This window comes from Amphibalanus amphitrite, unplaced genomic scaffold (assembly GCF_019059575.1).
Source record: "Amphibalanus amphitrite isolate SeventyFive unplaced genomic scaffold, NRLGWU_Aamphi_draft 000725F_arrow, whole genome shotgun sequence".
NCBI classification, from domain to species: Eukaryota; Metazoa; Arthropoda; class Thecostraca; order Balanomorpha; family Balanidae; genus Amphibalanus; species Amphibalanus amphitrite.
The window spans coordinates 62993-81616 of NW_024882219.1; the positions used below are offsets into that span (position 1 = coordinate 62993).

Here is an 18624-nt window from a genome sequence, read left to right on the forward strand (position 1 = left end):
AACCATAAATAATGTTCGACAGCCAAATAAAAGAAACAATACCAATACGGGCTTACAGTTCAAGGCTCGACATTGTGTTGTCTACGATTAGACAGCTGATAACTCATTCCCGTACGTCGTATGGTCGTAACACTATAATGACCTTTGCTTATTGTCACAAGTGCGCCGCATTCGCGATTGTTGCCCGACGCCTGTTTGCAGGTGAGCCCACTACAGTTGTTATACATATCTAAAAACCGAAAAACTTTTAGGCGAAAAAGGCACTATTCCAGGCCCATTTTTGATTTTTTTGCGATATTATGTAAAAACAGAAGCTTCTTATCCTAGGAAAAATAAAATGGGAAATCTTTCAAAGGTGGCACACTACCTTTAAGGTGGTTGTCAACGTCACGCGAAGGTAAGTTCAAGGTCATCGACCTTAGGTGACCTTGGTTCACTTTTTCGAGTTGTGTATGTTCCCAGGGTGATCCGGAGGTGATTTCGAAATTAGCAGCAATTTGGACATTTACGGAATTAGTTTTGGTGCCTGCGTCACATATTACGAAGATGCCAGTGGTGGTTGACACCTACTATGGATGGCCGACAGGACCCCTACTGGTTAGCCTGACCTGACCTGACCCTTGGTTCACTTTTTCGAGTGGGGCATTCAAATGCATTAGCCCTTCTGAATTCAAGGTACTGGAACTTTGAAATTAAAATATCCGAATCAAAGCATTTCTCGATGTTTTGAGTGCCCAGACCGGTAAATGCAAGCCAGGGACCCCAATTGGGCTATCTTTCTAGTTGAGGCTTATTTGCCATTGGGTCTACAGTGCAGGGATATTTCTATCTCGCACTCCTCTGAGATGCAAAGATAATAATTTGTTATCTCTGCATCTCTCTGAGATGCAAAGATAAGGTCTCGAGGGTTCATATCCAAAAATCAAGAGTTCAACTGATGATGGGTCAATAACCGAACGGCATTTTTAATGGCTGTTTCTATATGAATCTTATGAAATAAAAACAAACTACTCTAAATCTTTGTTACATAGATGAATACACTTAAATATAATATTTAATTAATTAAGAATAAACCTCAACATAGAAAGATATAGGATTCCTCATGGCTCACTCGTGGAAGATCGGATATCTTTTCCTCGCGTGTTACAGAAAAACCTCGCTCCTTCGTCGCTCGGTTTTTCAGTAACCCGCTTGGAAAAGATATCCTTATCTTCCACTCGGAGCCATGAAGAATCCTCTATATCTCAACTCAAAACTAGTATTAGGCGGGATGGTCACTTCAAACGGCAATATTGTATACCTATACTTCCGCCATCCGGCATGCTGTCATGCATCTAGACGTGTGCCCGGCCATGCTCGGCTTTGTGATGGTCATATCGGTAGTTAATTAAATAATCTTAGTGTTGAGAAAGTGTTGAGCACGGGATAATGATGTTGCAAAACTTTGGGACACCCAGCAATATCAATGTCTGACACCATGTGATATTCAGCGATTTTGGAGGTTCTTTCAGGCGAGGAACGGGTCTGTCAAATGAGGACATTTCTGCATGATGTAAACAACCAACGAATCACGACAAATATAGTGAAATGTGTCATGTTCATGGGGGTGAAACAGGATGGCGAACAGACGAAAACATCAGGGTTCAAAGGCAACACCTACAACATCGGCAACTGACATCTGACAAGAACATAATTTGTGTAGAATAATCCCCTGTTTGCCTCTATTTAAACCGATAGCTATGGAGCAGCATTTGGACAATTTCTTTCCTAACGTGAATCTCACAAGGTATAAGCGCATACCACATATCCTGTATTTTTTGCTTTTATTCAAGTGGCATTAAAGCACACCTTGACGGATCGCCTTGGACGGATCACCTTCACGTCTTATTCCAAGCTGAGTATTACGCTATTGGCTATCATTGCGCAAAAGCAGACGGAGCGTTTATTGTATTGAACATGATAAATGATAATGTTCATCGGAAGGCAGGTGATAAGCAATGGCTATGTTGGGTGTAATCGTATAATTACCGGTACGTCACACTACATGAATGATGTAAAATTACACGTCACTTTCACGTGATTCCAAAGATAAAACTAGCACATTCTATCAAAACAAGCAACAGTAAGAAAAAAATGCGAGCTTGCTACTTAGAATGATTAATAACGCTTTTAATAATTTACTTGCCACACCTTTCACGTACACACAACATTCAGCAAATGAACATTGTTAAAAGGTACAAGAAGATGCAAGAATACTATCATGAATATCATCGAGTTCCAGGTACGAGAAAACAGAAGAGGCAGCAATGCTCCAACAAAACTAGACGATTTTTCCCACTCCATATTAGTCTTATTGCATCGTGCGGTAATAGTGAAATAAATAACTATTGAAGCTGGACTGTTTGTTGTTTTTGTTTTGTTGGTTTAAGCCCTTTCGGTCTGACGGGACCATTTCAGGGCCGAAAGGATGCTAGGAATTAGGGCTAGACATTGGTCTGAGCGAGCACCCTAGTCAGCCGCCGGGGCTGAGCCCGTCCAAAAGACCGGCCGACCAGACCTCAAGCACTCACTGCACCCCACTACGGCCGTGCTCTTACGGGTATTCCCGCATGAGATAAAGTTGCCCACCCAGCCCGGAGCAGGGTTTGGATGCGCGGAGGATAAGGATTCGAATATTCTGAGGAAGGAAATAACGGGCCGGTGTGTGTGGACTATATTCGCACTACAATGCAGTATTTCTTGTATCTGCCAATCCTTGCTAAATCGTGTTCGAGTTGTATTAGGAATTCGTGGGTGAGATATAAGACATGTGCATCAGATTCAGGTAATACACGGCTTCACAATGGACGACACCGAAAGGTGTCGATCCACTTGACACTTGTCCTGAAGCCAGCCAGGATAATGATATATCACAACTACTCTGTGTGGACGATGCAGCAATGCTGCCTGCCGGCCTCCTAGAAAGACTGCAGCGTCACCTAGGGTCGCGGCCGGCCGGCAGGCAGCGCCACCTATCGCTGAGCGCCGGCGACTGGTATCGCCGCCTGTCACTGGCTGGTCTCCTGGAGTCTCATGGCGAGCTTGTAGCCCAGCTCCGGACGACGATCACGGCCCTGAACCATCGACTTCACCTGAAATCAGCAGAGTTTTCTATTAATCAACCGCACATTTCTAGAAGTAGTGGGTAAATGTACATTTAAATTTGATTCATACGTCATAAATGCATCGTGTTACATTTCCATTATGAGCAGGTAATCAACGGACACTCTTTTGTGGATCTATAACATACCTACATTTTAGCAGTGACTTGCGTCATCACGGCAGTGCTAACTTACCACTTATTACAGGGCTGATATAGTCAGCAAGAAAAAAAAATTAAACACAAATGAACCACAACGTCATATGAGTATCCACTGTGCACCTACCTCGGTGGAGTTGATTACGACGCCGTTCGCTTTCATGATGTTCTGTTTGAGCTTCTCGATCTCATCTGTACACACTCCTCTGCAGGCATCATCAACGAGGATGGTTCGGAAGCCCTCGTCCAGAGCGTGTGTAGCAGTCGCACCTAAAAAACACAAATATCGTATCTTTGAAGTCAAACGTGAAGTCTTTGAAGTCACAAATGATGCAATGATGTTAAACCAGGTTGTGATGTAACCTAAAGACAAATTGGTTATGACGCTGTGAAACTAAAAAAGCGAATAACATAATTATAGTAGGTAAGTGTCCGTCCAAACTATACATCGTCAAGACAGGTGAGTCAAAATTCGGATCTCGGATTGAGCTCGGGTGATAACACATTCAAAGTACCAAAAGTTCGTCATTTTCTCAAACACCAGTTTAGGGCTACTAAAAAGAATCCGTGATTGTCCTACCGACGCAGACGTCTGTCGCGATGCCGCAGACAAAGACGTCGGTGACGCCTCGCTGGCGCAGCTGTCGGCTCAGACCCGTGTCGGAAATCTTGGCGTTATCGAAGAAGGCAGAGTAGGAGTCGATCTCGGGGTTGTGACCCTTCTTGATCCACAGAGCACCGTCGACGATCTGAGGAGGATGTGATGATGTTATTTATGACTTCTGAATGATGATGGGAAATGAAACTAATGACGGGGAGATTGCCACATGTTGTAGAAACGTTGGCAAAATAACAGGACGTTGACAGGCGCATGATAATAAATGTGTGTTTAAACCAGCCTCTTATAGGTACGCGCCCGTTTATGCGTGCTTGTTTATTGCTATTGCTCCGTCAGTACCATTTACTTAATTAGAGAAAAAAACACTCCATTAATCACATCTGCGCACACAAGGATCAATACACCGCCATTCCATGCGTCACTGCGCTTGGCTTCTGAGAAACGCATAAGGAATCGCTAAAAAACATTATTGCCATTCTGCGAGCGGCTGTGTCGTGCGCGTTCGCTCGGCGCGGTGGCCGCGGCTGACTAGTACAACTATCGAGCACGCTGGGTCGGACCCGAGGTGTAATCGATATACCGGCTCCCGCAGGCCCTCACACGAGACGGCATCGGATCGGTCGCCGCAGTTCGGCGAGCTGTGTAATTAAACGCACCGCTGTCCTCATTACGGGGGTGCCGCGTACCGGCTCCACCGGGATAACGGGATTGAGGATATTGCGCACTGATGTGTCGGCCTGACGTTGGATCAATGGGGTACGGAGGTATTGTTCTGTCGTTTCGCCATTTCTTAGCTCGCGTTTCAGAAAAAAGGTTTTCAACTTCCTAGGAAGTATAGGTACAGGAGGTATGTTGATTTATATGATTTGAGTGGGCCTTACCAACAAAAGATGACTTTTTGTTTGCACTTCGCCATTTCTCACAAGACCAATGTAGGTAAAAAAATCAAGTCTTCCCACAAGTTCAATCCTGAGGTCGATCTGGATATATAAACTTACCTTGAGATCGGGGTGCAGTTCTGCGCCCCACGAATCCTGGATGCAGTGAGGAGGCCACAAAATCTGCTCCTTGATCGGGTCGCCGTCATACACGACCTTATCACATGTTTTTGCCTCTTCTGCTTTTACCTGAAAACGAAAAGCACGCTAATATTCGCTCACCTGCCTAGTGCATCCTACGTGGTTGGCATGCTTGATAGAAGTGGATAGAAGTGTGGGTACATCCATGACACATAATCAAACATCAAAGCGGCTGAAGATGCAGCCATAGTGGTTACTCTTAATAGTGGTTACATAAGTCTGGGAGCATGTGGTCGAGGCGCAATGACATTATGTCGACATTATGACGTCATAACGCAATTATGACGTCTCTGACTGGGTCGATATGGCAGCAAGAAGCTGCGGCGGAAAATGGCGTCGCATAGAAAATAATTGAGGGGTAATTGGACGTACTGTAACAAAACTAATGAACTGCAATATGTTGCCACCGATTCCAAATGCACGTACGTAATGCGATGTTCACTACCTGTACTGCATTCAGTGACCTAAAGTAATGCCTTAAGAAAGTATTAGCACATCATAGTATTTACCTTATACCTAACATAATATCTTTCGGCATAGCAGCAAAAGTTTTACTACGCCTTGGATTCACACAGAGCGTCTGATAATCTGCTTCCTTTCATTTGTCTTCAATCAGAAAAGCTTGCAAAAAAGCAAATAGAAATGATAATTTGTTATTAGGTTTCCAGACAAAATAGGTGTAGATGAGGAGTGCGAATTTTGGAACGCCGAGTGATAAACTGACCGGTGATGTCGGGTGCAGCGGGTACTTCAGCACGTTTGTGACGAACGAGAGGTGGTCGTTCGGATGCCAGTCCATGGAGTAGACCACCACGTCGAACTTGATCGTGTCCAGTGCTTCGTTAATCACGGGCACAACCTGCCGATCACGGCAAATTATGTTAGTTCAAATGCATTCATAACTATGGCCGTATAGGAGAGTGCGTTAACTGTACTGTCAACGGGAGAAGCAAAGATGAACATTCGCAACGAAACCGCTGGATAGCGGACCTTCGGTGTTTTGTGCTTTCAAATGCACTGATAATGATAAATAATGATCTATCGGATCATGTCGGCTCTAAGACGGCTCAAGCGTGCACTCAATCTCCAGCATATTAGTACCTACTTCCGCGGTGTTTTTCACGCTACGCAGATACAATATGAGCCCAACCCCAGTGTGTGACGAAACGCATGTTTTGTGTCCCGAGCCCTGCGGCACAGTATCCCGTCAGGCGCTGACCACTAGTGACATCTAGTGAGAGGAGAATGAGTTGACTGAAGCACTGCGGCGCAGCATCATGCCAGGCGTCGATTACTAGTGACATCTAGTGAGTGAGGAACGAGTTGCTGGGGGAGTGCCCTGCGGCACAGTATCATTCCAGGCACTGAGCAGAAGTGACATCTGGTGAGAGAGAGAAGCAGTTGACTGGGAGACTCCTTCACACTGATAAGCTTGATAAGCTACCTTCATTGCGTCGGTATGCGTAGAAGAGAATAGGTATATCCGGGAAAGGTTGTCCAGCACGCACTGTGTAAACACGGGTATACCTAGTACCTACTGATATCTCGTAAAAACAAATAGTTAAAGGCGAGCTTGAGTTCACGCTGCATCGCGTCTGAATGCCACGCTGCTCCTAGCATTGCTGACATTGCCCTTTCTGAGCTAAGAATGACTGTGAGTGAATGATAATCCTGAGTTTCAGTTGATCGTTAATTTTTAATGAAGGCCAGTAACAAGAAGTAATAATTTCCAAAGCTGGTAAGTCGTGAAATCAAACCAAGCCACTTCTTTTCAAAGCCTTTCTTTATTTCATTTGAACCTAAGAATAACTCGGCTCGACCTTAACATTTCCAAGCCGGGAGCAGCTCGGACGGCTTCCACCGTTCGTCGCCATTAGTCTCACAAACTTGGGCCGGCTCTCAGCGTCGGAAGGCACGCTGCCGGCGTGTGCCTGGACCTGACCTGACCTCACGAGGGGTCGTCACGCGGCGCGACATCCCTCGGGCTGGCACTCTGCCAGAAAGAGGCGTGTTTACCAGACACGGCGCGGGCTAAAAATGGCGCGTCCGGAAACCGACCGCCCATCCAGAGAGGCGCCACAATGGGACGACGGCGCCGCAACGCACAATGCGACGCAGCACGCAACTTCTGTGTGTGTCGGCGTGTCTGTGTGTGCTCGAGGGGCAGCTGTATTTATAGATCACGGGCCACGTGGTGCCAGCCGACGAACGTGTTGTCGAGATGTTTGCTAATGCGTGGTTTCACTGGCCGTGATATCCTTGTCAATTTTTTGTCATCATTTTTTATCTATTTTAATATGTCTATAAACACCACATGTTGGTAATATGCTACATATAGGGTGTTCACTAAAAATTGACACAAACTTTGAATGACTGCACATCAAAAGTGAAGCAAGCTATTACGATGCAACTTAGCATGGAGATAAAAGGGACATTTTTGTATCATACCGAGCATAAAATTTCATGGGTGTAATGAAAACAGTCGCGTTGGAGGTCGTTTTAAATAAGGACCACCGAAAGCCAATTGGCACGCTTTCCCAAAATAGCACGTCAATGGGAGAGTCTGGCACGTACAAATACCTAATGAAAGCTTAAAATGTCGAAATTAGTTACATACCGTATGGTGGGACGAAAGTTCTAGTGGTTGTGGGAGTCAGAAAACCTGAAGTGGTGCAAATGTGAAGATACTGCTGACCAAAGGAAAGGTCGGGGCCCCGAAAATGCACGTGGAGGGGCTTTTTGGCACCTCACGATGCAATGCTGCCGATCAGTAAGGTATTAACTGTGCCTATAAAGCGAAGAACATATATCACACCTGAGGCTAGGATGAGTTACAACCGGCGTAAATGATTTCTCGAAGCGACTGGGAACAACATAAGGCAAGAGAAGTAAATAAACAATGGTCAAGAAAGGGCCACAAATTGCAGAAAAAGACCGATCTATTTAAGGAAGAAAAATCATGTTTTTGTCAAAGGGCGACAATTAACTAGACAATGGAGTGTTCTGTAGTGATGTTATCAATGATACAAGAGCTAACGTCCATTTAGCATCCAAGCTAACGCTGGATGCCGTGGTACGTGTGTTATTTCAGAGCATATTATCAGTTCGACTTTATTTCTCCAGGCCGGTCCTTTACAATATGATACTTTCTGAGTCAAGTGTATTATTTAGCACAAGAGGTTCATGCAGAACAACATATGTAACCAGAAGGTGATCTTCTGGTCCGACCTCGCGCCAGCACACTTCAAGGGGCGCCTTGGGGGCTCCGGCCGATGTAAAAATTGCATGATTGAAACAAGGCCCGATAAGCCATTTGCCACGACTAAAATTAACAAATGAGTATCTAATGTGATTTGCCGAAGGCTATTACGTATATTGGTGTCTTTAAACTTGATACAAAATATCAACTGGCTGCTCATTACCGCCATGAATTGGCCAAAGTCACGGTCCACTGGTGCCAGACCTTGTGAAAACACTTACAAGAAAATGTCCAAAAAATGACCTACGGGAATCAGGCAAATCTGTTGACGCTCTACGGTTTGCAGCAGATGCAATGTGCATTACAACAATGCCTCGTTTGTTTAAATCGGTACATTTTTACCGAAGATACAGCCTGCTAAACTTTGTCTCAATTTTTAGTGAACACCCTGTATATAGATATTGACGATAAAGATTCGTAATGTACCATCGAAAATGTTACTTTCAATGGCAAAATCAAGTGAAATACAAATGGTTTCGAATGATTCACGTAAAAGTGCTTAAAAATCAAATGAAATCAAAATACCGTCTAAATTCTCAGTTATAGCAAAGGCGTACAAAAAAAACAGAATCGATTTTTCTGATTGCTAAGAAGCTCTCTCCGATTGACTTAAACTAGTACTTAGGTTAGGTTAAAAGATCAATGATTACTGGCATAACCTGCTTACCAACTGTCTACCGTGCATAAAATATTTCCAGCAGCTCCAAGCGTAGACAGCGTAATTCGCAAAGGAGATGAGTTTGGTACTCAATTCATCTAACAGCAAAATCAACATGTCTGTCTCATTTAAAACAAGCTAAAGGCATCAAACAACTACCAGCGCATGGCACTCAAGACGGGTCTAACAAATGTCCTATGAAACTTACGAAGCATTGAAATTTGAAATTGGCTTGCTACGAGGTGCTGTTTCGGTGGCGTGCGTGTTCTGAGTGACACGTGTGTCCTATTTTCAGCGCTTTGAAGTCATCCAACCAGTTCTGAAATATGAGACTGAAGAGTCTGTAGTCTGTAGCGCCACATCGCAAGCCTGACGTACCCGGATTTCTTGGCACATACATCTCATTTCAAAGCGAAATAAAGTGAAGGAGAAATCTGGTGAAAAGATATCATATTTGATGTAAATAGGCAGACTAGTACCAGGATATATGATGCCTGTACGGGAGTGTAGAAGCTAACGTTCTGTACAAAAGGGACGCGTGATAATGGAACTCCGCTGTCGCCCCAAAATCACACATGATTAGCTGTGCTTTTCATTTGAGTGTTGTCATTATCTGCTGCCTGCACATAGCCACACACAAAGTAGGTACTACTCAGACTTGCAAAACTTCTTATATTGAGCAGTTTTGCCGAATAACAAAACAGCATCAAAAGCAATTAAAGACAAAGGAATAAGTGGCGACTGGCCGTGCCAGTCCTCCTGCAAACAAGTCGTAATTTAACTACTAGTGACGTGGAACGAGCCACGGTACCATTCGTGAAAAACGAACATTTGTAACGCGCTTATGAATTCTGCAGAGCGCACCAACGACACAAAGAAGCGAACAACACTCAGATTGCCGCGCGCCAGTGAATTTAGCGGGCGCACGGCATCACGGAGTCGACAAGGTCACCGTCCTCCCTCCCCCTCCCCTCCCCGTGCGTCCCCCGGTGCGTCTGCCTGCTTATATGTAGCATGTCTCAACAGAGCGGGGTACGACACACCGCTTCACGAAGCAGCATGGTCTGTGTCGCGTGACTGTCGCGAGACGCAGCGCGGCCGGGGTTAGTCTCTGGATCGACCACGACTGGCGTGGTAACCGGACCCGACAGGACCAACTGACCTGGGGGGGGGGGGGGGCAAAAGGCGGATGATGAGGAGAAGAGGGATCGTAAGTAACAGGAACAGCGAAACGGATGATCATGGTATGCCCATCAGGATAACGAGCGCAAAATTGCTCACAAAACTATAGTACGAAACGCCATAAACAGGTAATGGGTGCAGCGCGATTGGTGCTTTATGAATAAATACTAAATACTTCTTTATTATCCCTTGCTTTACTAAGCCATTTGCATAAAAGTCCCCACTCCAAACACACACTGTCTAATATTCATAGTTTAACAAATGCTTAGGAAGCAAGAGCCTAAAATAGCATCTTTCCGGAACGGCTAATGATAAATACCGTAGAATCATTTCTCTACAACAACCTAAAAAGTTCCAGTAAAAAAATCCCAGAATAGAAGGCAGCACACCATTTCGTCTGCTCTGCTGTTGGGGGTCATTGGCTCCTCGCTGCTAATGTCACCGTCAGCGACAAAACGCCGAGTCGTGTCGACCGCCGCACAGCTGGTAAAGCAGGTCAGTCGGGGTGCGGCCGCCTGGCACCGCCTGGAGCGGCCCAGCGACGCCGCCGTGGGGGCTCCCGCCGCGGTCCCGACCCAGGGCACGGCGACAGGGAACGAGTGGACACCGCAATAGCGCAGAGGGTGGACATAAGCTGAAAAAATAGACAGCATGTGTATATGTAATTTGTAGTTTAAGAATAAGAGGCATGTTTTTCACAAGTCAATCATTAAATTGTTAGAACAGTGTAATTAATGGCAACGACATGATCATTGCACATTGTTGATTAATTATTGGAACTTCAATATGTAAAAGCTTTCCGGTCCCCAGAATAATCAGGCTTCTTGGAATTCGATGAGTCGGGAATCTAAGCAAACGAATTTTCTTAAAAATATGAAAATTTTATATGCACTGATGACTTGTTAACGCTTCAGCGATGGACCAGTACAACTGCGGGATCATTTCAGGTTTCATTTTACAGCAAACGTGCTCATTTTCTAGGATGATTCATCTCCAACAGCTGTCTGAGTTAGTCAGTCTTGCCTTGTCGTGATCACGGGCCAATATCTGCAAAAGTTCATAAATCAATGGCCGTTACATTTTGTGAGCACCACTCACGAAAGGTCAGGACAGTCGACGGAACTGAGGGTCGCGCTTCGTCAGAAGATAGCTGCATGTCATGAAATGTCAACCACCCGTCCATAACTGGCCTTAATTCCACTTCATGCTTACCGAATAAGGTAATAGTGAAAGTAATTTGTGGTTTGACTTTTTTCAAAGTTAATTCAATCTGAAAAACTCCCAACCTTTCGCCGCACCTTATCAGTTCATTATATAATCATCCCAGTTCTGCGGATAAGGGGTGCAATTCACAGTACACATATAAAAATATTTGAAATAAAACCCACATCTAGCCACAGCAGGCATGACCCTGGAACGGTATTACCGTCACGCCCAATGGGGCACGCTATCGGCAAATTGGCCTCGACGGAGCAGAAGCACGCGTCCTGGTCGGTGGCTTGGATACATCTCCGATTATGTAACGAGTCAAATTTACATTTTTTATTTTTACCGCCACCGATTAGCGGCATTTAAAATTTTCGGCATTTTCCTCAATCCTGATTCCTCAAATACTGAAATGCAACCCCACATAGTTTATACTAAATTAGATTATACTAAATGGACAACTCGACTATATATCTGGTCTATGACGTAACGACATATCACTGAGGCTCTGCTGAAATATGTGATATCAAACAACAACAACAACAACAACATCAACAACAACAACAACATGCAAAAACGAACAGCGTTATCACTGCCAAATCACACCGACTTCTCCCACCGATGTCCTCTCACATTCATTCACCCGTATTCCATCTCCCAAGTCCCAAATCTCACTAATGCCCATCCATATTCTACTTTTTCCAACTCCCACCCACCACGCGGCCGGCACCGGTCAGCACGGGGCGCGGGTCCCCGAACACCCATCATTAGCCGGCGCGCTGGAGCCATCGGCGCAGTCCGTCTCTGACTTCTGACCTTTGAGCAGGAGCGGCGCCCGCGGCGATACCAGTCGCGGACGGTCACGTGACCAATCGGCGAGCGTTTGAGGCGCGCCGCCGCCGGCTCCGCTTCGCCACACAGACGATGGGAGTTGGGACGAGTCTATAGGAACCCTGGGGCTGACTTATATCCTTGGGAAAATTTTACATTGCGCGGAGCTCCCGAAACAGCGTTCAATGTTTTTTTTTTAGGTCTGGCTTTTTCCTCAGATTTAAAGAACACTTCGCAATCTTTATGATACAAACTTACTTTGTCATTCACAGCAACACGTAAGTACTTAACCTACGATAAGCTTATGAATAACAATTTGGAAATAAGGGTTTTGGGGAGTACTTCCCCGAGGTGCCCAACACCGGCTCGTTTTGGATTCGTCAATGCCGTGACTGGACTGTGCTAATACACCTTTTTGCGTTGTTCGATGGCCAATCAGCAAAACCCATTCGTCCGATCAGCACATAGGTGGCGCCAGTGAAAGGCATTCCGGCAAAACCTTCAGCATATGGGCAAAACGGAATGCTGATCCCACTCGACAGTTCGTCAGTTGGTATTACCTTCGCTATTCGCCATAACTGATTGAGTTCCGGCAAAACCTTTAACGATTTGGATAAATGCTTCGTCTTTCGTTAATATCCCTTCGCCGTTCACCAAAACATCCCCATGCTAATTTCGGCATTCCTCATAACATTTCGTCAAAACTAAAAACAGATCGCCCCTTTACAGAGAAGTATAAATATGACCGCGTTTATACAGTGCAGTGCGAGGCATAGGTGGCGAAACTTGTAGACCATTGATCTACATAAAAATCGGTAGCGTTCATGAGCGCCATAGGTACAATGTAGATGGACGTAGCTGACATGTTATCGGCTGTTTGAAAAATGGTCAGGCAACAGAGCAACAGGCTGGATAAGTTAACCCCGCCTCAAACACCAAGGAACAGGCAACAGGCTGGATAAGTCAGCCCCGCCCCAAAAACCAAGGTGTCCGGCCGGCAGGGCCCGGCTTGCCATCTGTCAGCCATTCCCTCGCGAGTCCGACCGGCGCGGCCGCCCGAGGCGTTGTCCCATGACATCGCACGGACAGTGACGCGATAATGACGGCTGACTTCGTGGTTTGTATCGAAGCGTTTAGGAGTCCGACGCTCAAGAATCTACATGCCTACTCGGTATGGCGCCGGCAGTCTCCTCGTAGCTATGGTATAACTGCCTTTTTCGGAATTCAATGGTTAATTGGTTGCAAATTGCGCTGGAACTGTCATAAGCCTCATCCCTGAATGCGTGATTAACGTTAAACATTGAATATGGCTAGATAAGCACTACATCATTGACATTTTGATCATTGACGAAAGTTTTAAATAAACAGTCATTGTTTACGCACAGTACCGATGAATTTTGCACATCGACTAACCGTTTTGTGAAATGTCGAAGCATTATGACAATTTGACAAAGTGTTTTGCCTATGACGAACATTGTGCTCAATGACAAAGAGTTATGCAGAATGGTTAAATGGAGTCCAGCCTGTTTTGCCGACCGTCTAACAGTGATGCACATCGCCGATGGGTTATTCTGAATGACGCTTGTCCAAACTGATGCCGAAATGGTTATGACGATTGGCCATCGAACAACGCAAAAAGGTGTATTTCCTGAATTAAGGTTCCTGGCTGAGCCTGAAAGGATGAAAGGAAATCCTGAGGAGTCTGGAGGGAGGACGCTCGTGTGAAAAATCGGGGTCGAATGCGACGTGAATCTGGAAAGAGTTATGGTCGAAAACCCAAAGGAAAAAATTGTTTAAAAAGAGTCCAAGTTGAATCTAGGTTGACAAAAGGTGTATCAGAGAAGAAAGAGTTGTAGGAATTTAGATCGAGTTTGGAGTCCATGTCCAGGCTGTTAGTCCGCAAAGAGTTCGGGGCTGTTCTGTGCATCTTGCGAGCAGCGAGAGCGACAGTACCGGCTGCTTTGGTCCGCACAAAACGCGCCGGACCTGCGGAGGCGGAACTTCCGGGTTGGGCATGCAGGAGAAGAGGGGCGGGGTGTTTAGTTGTGGCGATATCTCGCGTTTGCAGGGTGCCTGGCACTTATTTTGCAGCTGAGCTACGGCAATTATGTTGCATGGATGGTCCACAAAATGGGAGTGATTTGTTGGTGTATCCAAGTTTAATGAAAGGTGCAGGTTAAATGCGCACGAATCATGCATGAGTATTAATCACACTCTGACAAAGGTTGCTAGGCCAATTACCAACGTCATTTACTCATTCCACCCTAGCTGACTTTTAATAAAGCACCAATTGTTATTTGGTCGTGCGGCTCACACCCGGAGGAATGATTCATCCACGACTGGCTTGCCCAAAGTGGTTCTATAAAGTGGAATATTAGAAGAATGAATAACCTGTTGCTCATTTCTATCAGAAATAGAAAAAATAAACCATGGTTTATTTTTTCTATTTCTGATAGAAATGAGCAACAGGTTATTCATCCTTCTAATAATCTTATTAACAATGCTCAGCTCAACGTTCAAATACCTGAAAGTGGAATATATATCAGAAGTTATGACGCGGACATCAAGCATGCAGTGTGATCATCACCGTAAATATGGGTATGGCTACCTCCCAGGTAAATCACCAAAACATGATCCATTCACTTTCATTTAACCTTACGCATATCGTTAACTATGAAGAGTTCTGTAAACAAATGGATATTCTTCGCTTACTGCTTGGTAAAATTATCACGCATAGACCAAGCTGTCAAAACTTTACAATCGCCATATGTCTAATGACATCCTATTCAAACATTATTTTACTTTCCTGACGTTATATTATAATAAAGAAAATCCTCGCGCATCAGCACTGGCCGGTGAGCAGTGCGTATTCTAGAATATGATTACGAGTGAGCGAGCGCAGCGAGCGAAGCGAGTCTTTTCAATATAACGGAAAAATCTCAGTATGATTTGAGATTTTGGGCCGGGCCGGCCCGGGGCCGGCCCGGCCTGTAACGCTTTTGAGAGGCTTATATCTCAGCAACCGCTGGACCGATTGGCCTGCGGTCTTTTTTGCTGGGTAGCCCCATCCCTTCTACCCCGTATTGACTACTTTTGATGCATCTCAGTGACCGTCGTGGCACGTGCCACGTGAAAAGTCAAGGGTGTTCAAGCTGTTTTGCAAAAGAAGTGATTTTGAGAGGCTCATATCTCAGCAGCCACTTGGGCGATTGACTTGCGGTAATTTTTATAGGGTAGCTGCATCCTTTCTACCAAAAATAGGATACTCTCGATGCATGTGGGTCACCCCCAGTGCACGTGCAAAATACAACAATAAGAGGTGTCAAATTTGTTCCCATTTTAATAACTCGGTAATTACTGGGGCGATTTCGCTGAAACTTGGCATACAGGTAGGCACCCACCAGGTAATGCATTCCCATGTGTTGCAGTTAAGGTGCTACTGCACGTGCGCACGTGCAGAATGCCGCTTCCAGATCTCAGGAACGGCTGGGCCGATTGCGTTCAAATTTGGTACACCGCTAGCGACCGGATAGAAGGGTGCTTTGCGCAAGCCCGTTGGAAGTACCCTCTCGCCCTTCCGCACGTGCAGGGCTCACTATCTCGCTCGCTCGTTCTTCGCCCAAAAGGCGTTTTACTGGTAATATTATTGCATTTAGCTCACAGAAGCATAACACGTATAGGAAATGGCAATAAACTGACGGGACAGTGGACATCTAAAATTATAGGTAACCAACAGTCACGCAGTTGGTCATAGATGTGATGGTTGGTCTACAACTACTTAGCTGTCTTCAGGACGACTTACTTTTTCCATGGTATCATCCTCCGTTTCCAGGAAAATATAAATCACACTGAACTTCAATTATGGTCTCAAATTCCCGGCTGCGACTCAAACGTACACAATCCATGCTTAGGCGTTGCGGCGCAGCATACCACTTCAGGCGCTCACTACTAACGCCATCTATGAGCAGCCCTCCCAGTGAACCGCACTCGACGAATAAGCACTCACCTCTTCACCCTTCTGCTGTGCCTGGAAGTTGCAGATGGCCAGGGAGCCATTGATGAAGTCGTTTTGTACATCCACGATCAAAAACGCGGACACCGGCCGAACAATCTGACAAGAAAACAAACGATAAGTGATGCTGTCAACGTCTGACCGCTTATCTCAAACTTAAAACATAATCGCCCCGTGATAAACACAATTTGCAGCCACGAATGGATCACGTTCTAAGAAAGCTTTATGTGTATTGTCTAGCCTGTCTTAGTTGTGACGTCCCGGGACTAAAGCTAATGTGAAGTCTAGACTTTCGTTTTGTAATTCATCAGACCTCCGTAACGTCATGGCACCATAGCCCGTGTTTCTAACGACAGGGGCGTTTCTGAGAACAGCTCAATTGTGTTGGAAAAATAGCCGTCAGAGGCCATGAATACAGCGCGGTAGCGTAGCGGCACGCGGCCATAAAAATGTTGCGTTTGGACCGGCCATCGTACACGCTCAATCAGTGGACTGGTACGGAATACAATAGCAGCGGCAGAAAGACAAATGGAAACCAAAATAGAACTGCACGGCCGCCACGAACACTAAATATAACTCAGGAAATGGAAAATGGGACTGAGACTGTACTGGAATAGAATCCTGAGCAGTGCATTGATATGTCATTCGTTGCTGCATCGCAGGAATATTTCAGGATGGCGTCGAGGTTACGTAGCGCCGTTAGTCAAACATGTTATTTCATTTCACGTCTTCGGTTGGAAACAGGTTCGATATGTGAACATCATACGCTCAGATGTTCCCCTTTATAACGTACATTATCGTGCCGTGGCTTGGATATATCAATTAAGTTCATCATGTTCGATTCTAAATCGCTAAACAAACTCTTAATGACTCAGGCGTTGCCCTATGTACGTACAATCGCGCCTCGTAGGACCCCTCGCTCTAAGCTAACCACTTACCGTTTTGATCCATTTGCTCCAGCACATCTTGAACTCCTCCCGGTCGAGATAACCGTCCTGAAAAAGGGTATGTAGGTAGTAGGTACCCTATGTAATACGCATTGAGATCGCGATTTCGTAAATATCCAGAAAGAGAGGGAGAGATAGGTAGATAGAAAGAGAGAGAGAGAGAGAGAGAGAGAGAGAGAGAGAGAGAGAGAGAGGGAGAGAGAGAGAGAGAGGGAAGAGTGAAAGAAAGAGAGAGAAATCTTCAATATGATAAACAGAGGAAACCCAGTCTTCGAACTGTTGACGAAATGGTCACGACTCACGTCTCATGCGTATAAATTTATTGTTTTTAGTTTGTGTTTATACAGGATTTAATTTCCAGCAAAAATTTCAAGCTGAATGAAAAACGGGGTACATTACCTACAAAACTGCTCTAAAGTGGCGTGTCTTTGTTTTCGGAAACTGAAATTAGTGTCAAACAATTTTTAATCAGCATTGCTACGCTTACGATGCAATAAGTTCCTACGTGTATGCGGAATCAATGCTGACAAGAGAGCTATGATGGTTTTTCTTTGCTGCTTATTGCGAAATGAAAGCCTATCTAATTTGTTTAATCTCAATGCCTGTCAAAGCCACGCATTGAAACCTACCTCATTTTTGTCGAAGACGCTGAACATTTCGGCCAGCTTTCTGGCGTCCAGATGGTAGGGCTTGCCGACGTCGTTTCTGAAGAGGGCTCGACACAGCCCTCCGAACTCAACGACACTCATCCTGTCATCCCTGTGGATTTAAGTTCAGACAGGTTATACCGGGTGGCCCAGAAAAAAACGTTCCCAATTTTAAATATATATTTCTCAGAAAGTGATAAAGATGCAACATTGAAACTTCCAATAGTCAATGCGGCATATATTTTCAGCAAATGGTATGATTTTATGTTATTCGGTCGATTACTTTTTAACCCTCGCCGGCAGGGCTGCGGAGTCGATGAATTTTCGGCGACTACGACTCCGACTCCGACTCCGGCTTTCAAAAACCAGCTCCGACTCCGACTCCGACTCCGGGCAGAATTGTCGACTCCGACCGACTCCAACTCCCGACTCCGACTCCACAGACCTAGCAGGGCTGCGGAGTCGACAGATTTTCGGTGACTCCGACTCCGACTCCGGCTCGGGTTTCTAAAATCGACTCCGACTCCGACTCCGACTCCGGTCACAACTGTCGACTCCGACCGACTCCGACTCCGACTCCGACTCCGACTCCGCAGCCCTGCTCGCCGGACCTATTGGTTTTCTACATACGCGCCGGCCGAGGGGGGGGGGCGGGTACGACCCCCCCTCGCCGTTTCGCCCCTGGTGGAGCTAGCGCGTCGCGGAAAAAACGAGCGTGTGCGCCGTTACGAGACGCAGAGATTGGTACCCGATTTTAAGGTCCTAGGTCAACCGGTGACCTCTGAGGTCAGGTCAAGTGCCCCAGGGTACGGTTCAGTTTTTGGTGAATAACTTCGCAAAAAACGGCCGCAGAGCCGCGATTTTGGCAGCATCGTGTTCGCCTCGC

General features: G+C 45.7%; 1 protein-coding gene across 1 annotated transcript; it reads right to left on the reverse strand.

The window, feature by feature from the left end:
• Positions 1-2763: 2763 nt before the first annotated feature.
• LOC122365247 (nicotinamidase-like) lies at positions 2764-17884 on the reverse strand. Its single transcript, XM_043336271.1, has 8 exons — positions 17721-17884; positions 17083-17139; positions 16139-16243; positions 5721-5855; positions 4916-5044; positions 3879-4047; positions 3426-3568; positions 2764-3131 (listed from the first exon to the last, which is right to left on the reverse strand). Exons 1-8 carry the CDS (start codon positions 17838-17840, stop codon positions 3048-3050), a joined length of 942 nt encoding a protein of 313 aa, XP_043192206.1. The 5' UTR covers positions 17841-17884; the 3' UTR covers positions 2764-3047.
• Between the last annotated feature and the right edge of the window lie 740 nt (positions 17885-18624).

What these genes read in the sequence shown, in the direction of transcription:
- LOC122365247 (XM_043336271.1), bottom strand. Translation starts at nt 17,840, where the DNA reads ATGAGTGTCGTTGAGTTCGGAGGGCTGTGTCGAGCCCTCTTCAGAAAC. An exon ending in GGAGCAAATGGATCAAAACG is followed by an intron (nt 16,244 to 17,082) that starts GTAAGTGGTTAG and finishes TTTTCTTGTCAG; the next exon opens with ATTGTTCGGCCGGTGTCCGC. An exon ending in CGCGACAGACGTCTGCGTCG is followed by an intron (nt 3,569 to 3,878) that starts GTAGGACAATCA and finishes TGTGTTTTTTAG; the next exon opens with GTGCGACTGCTACACACGCT.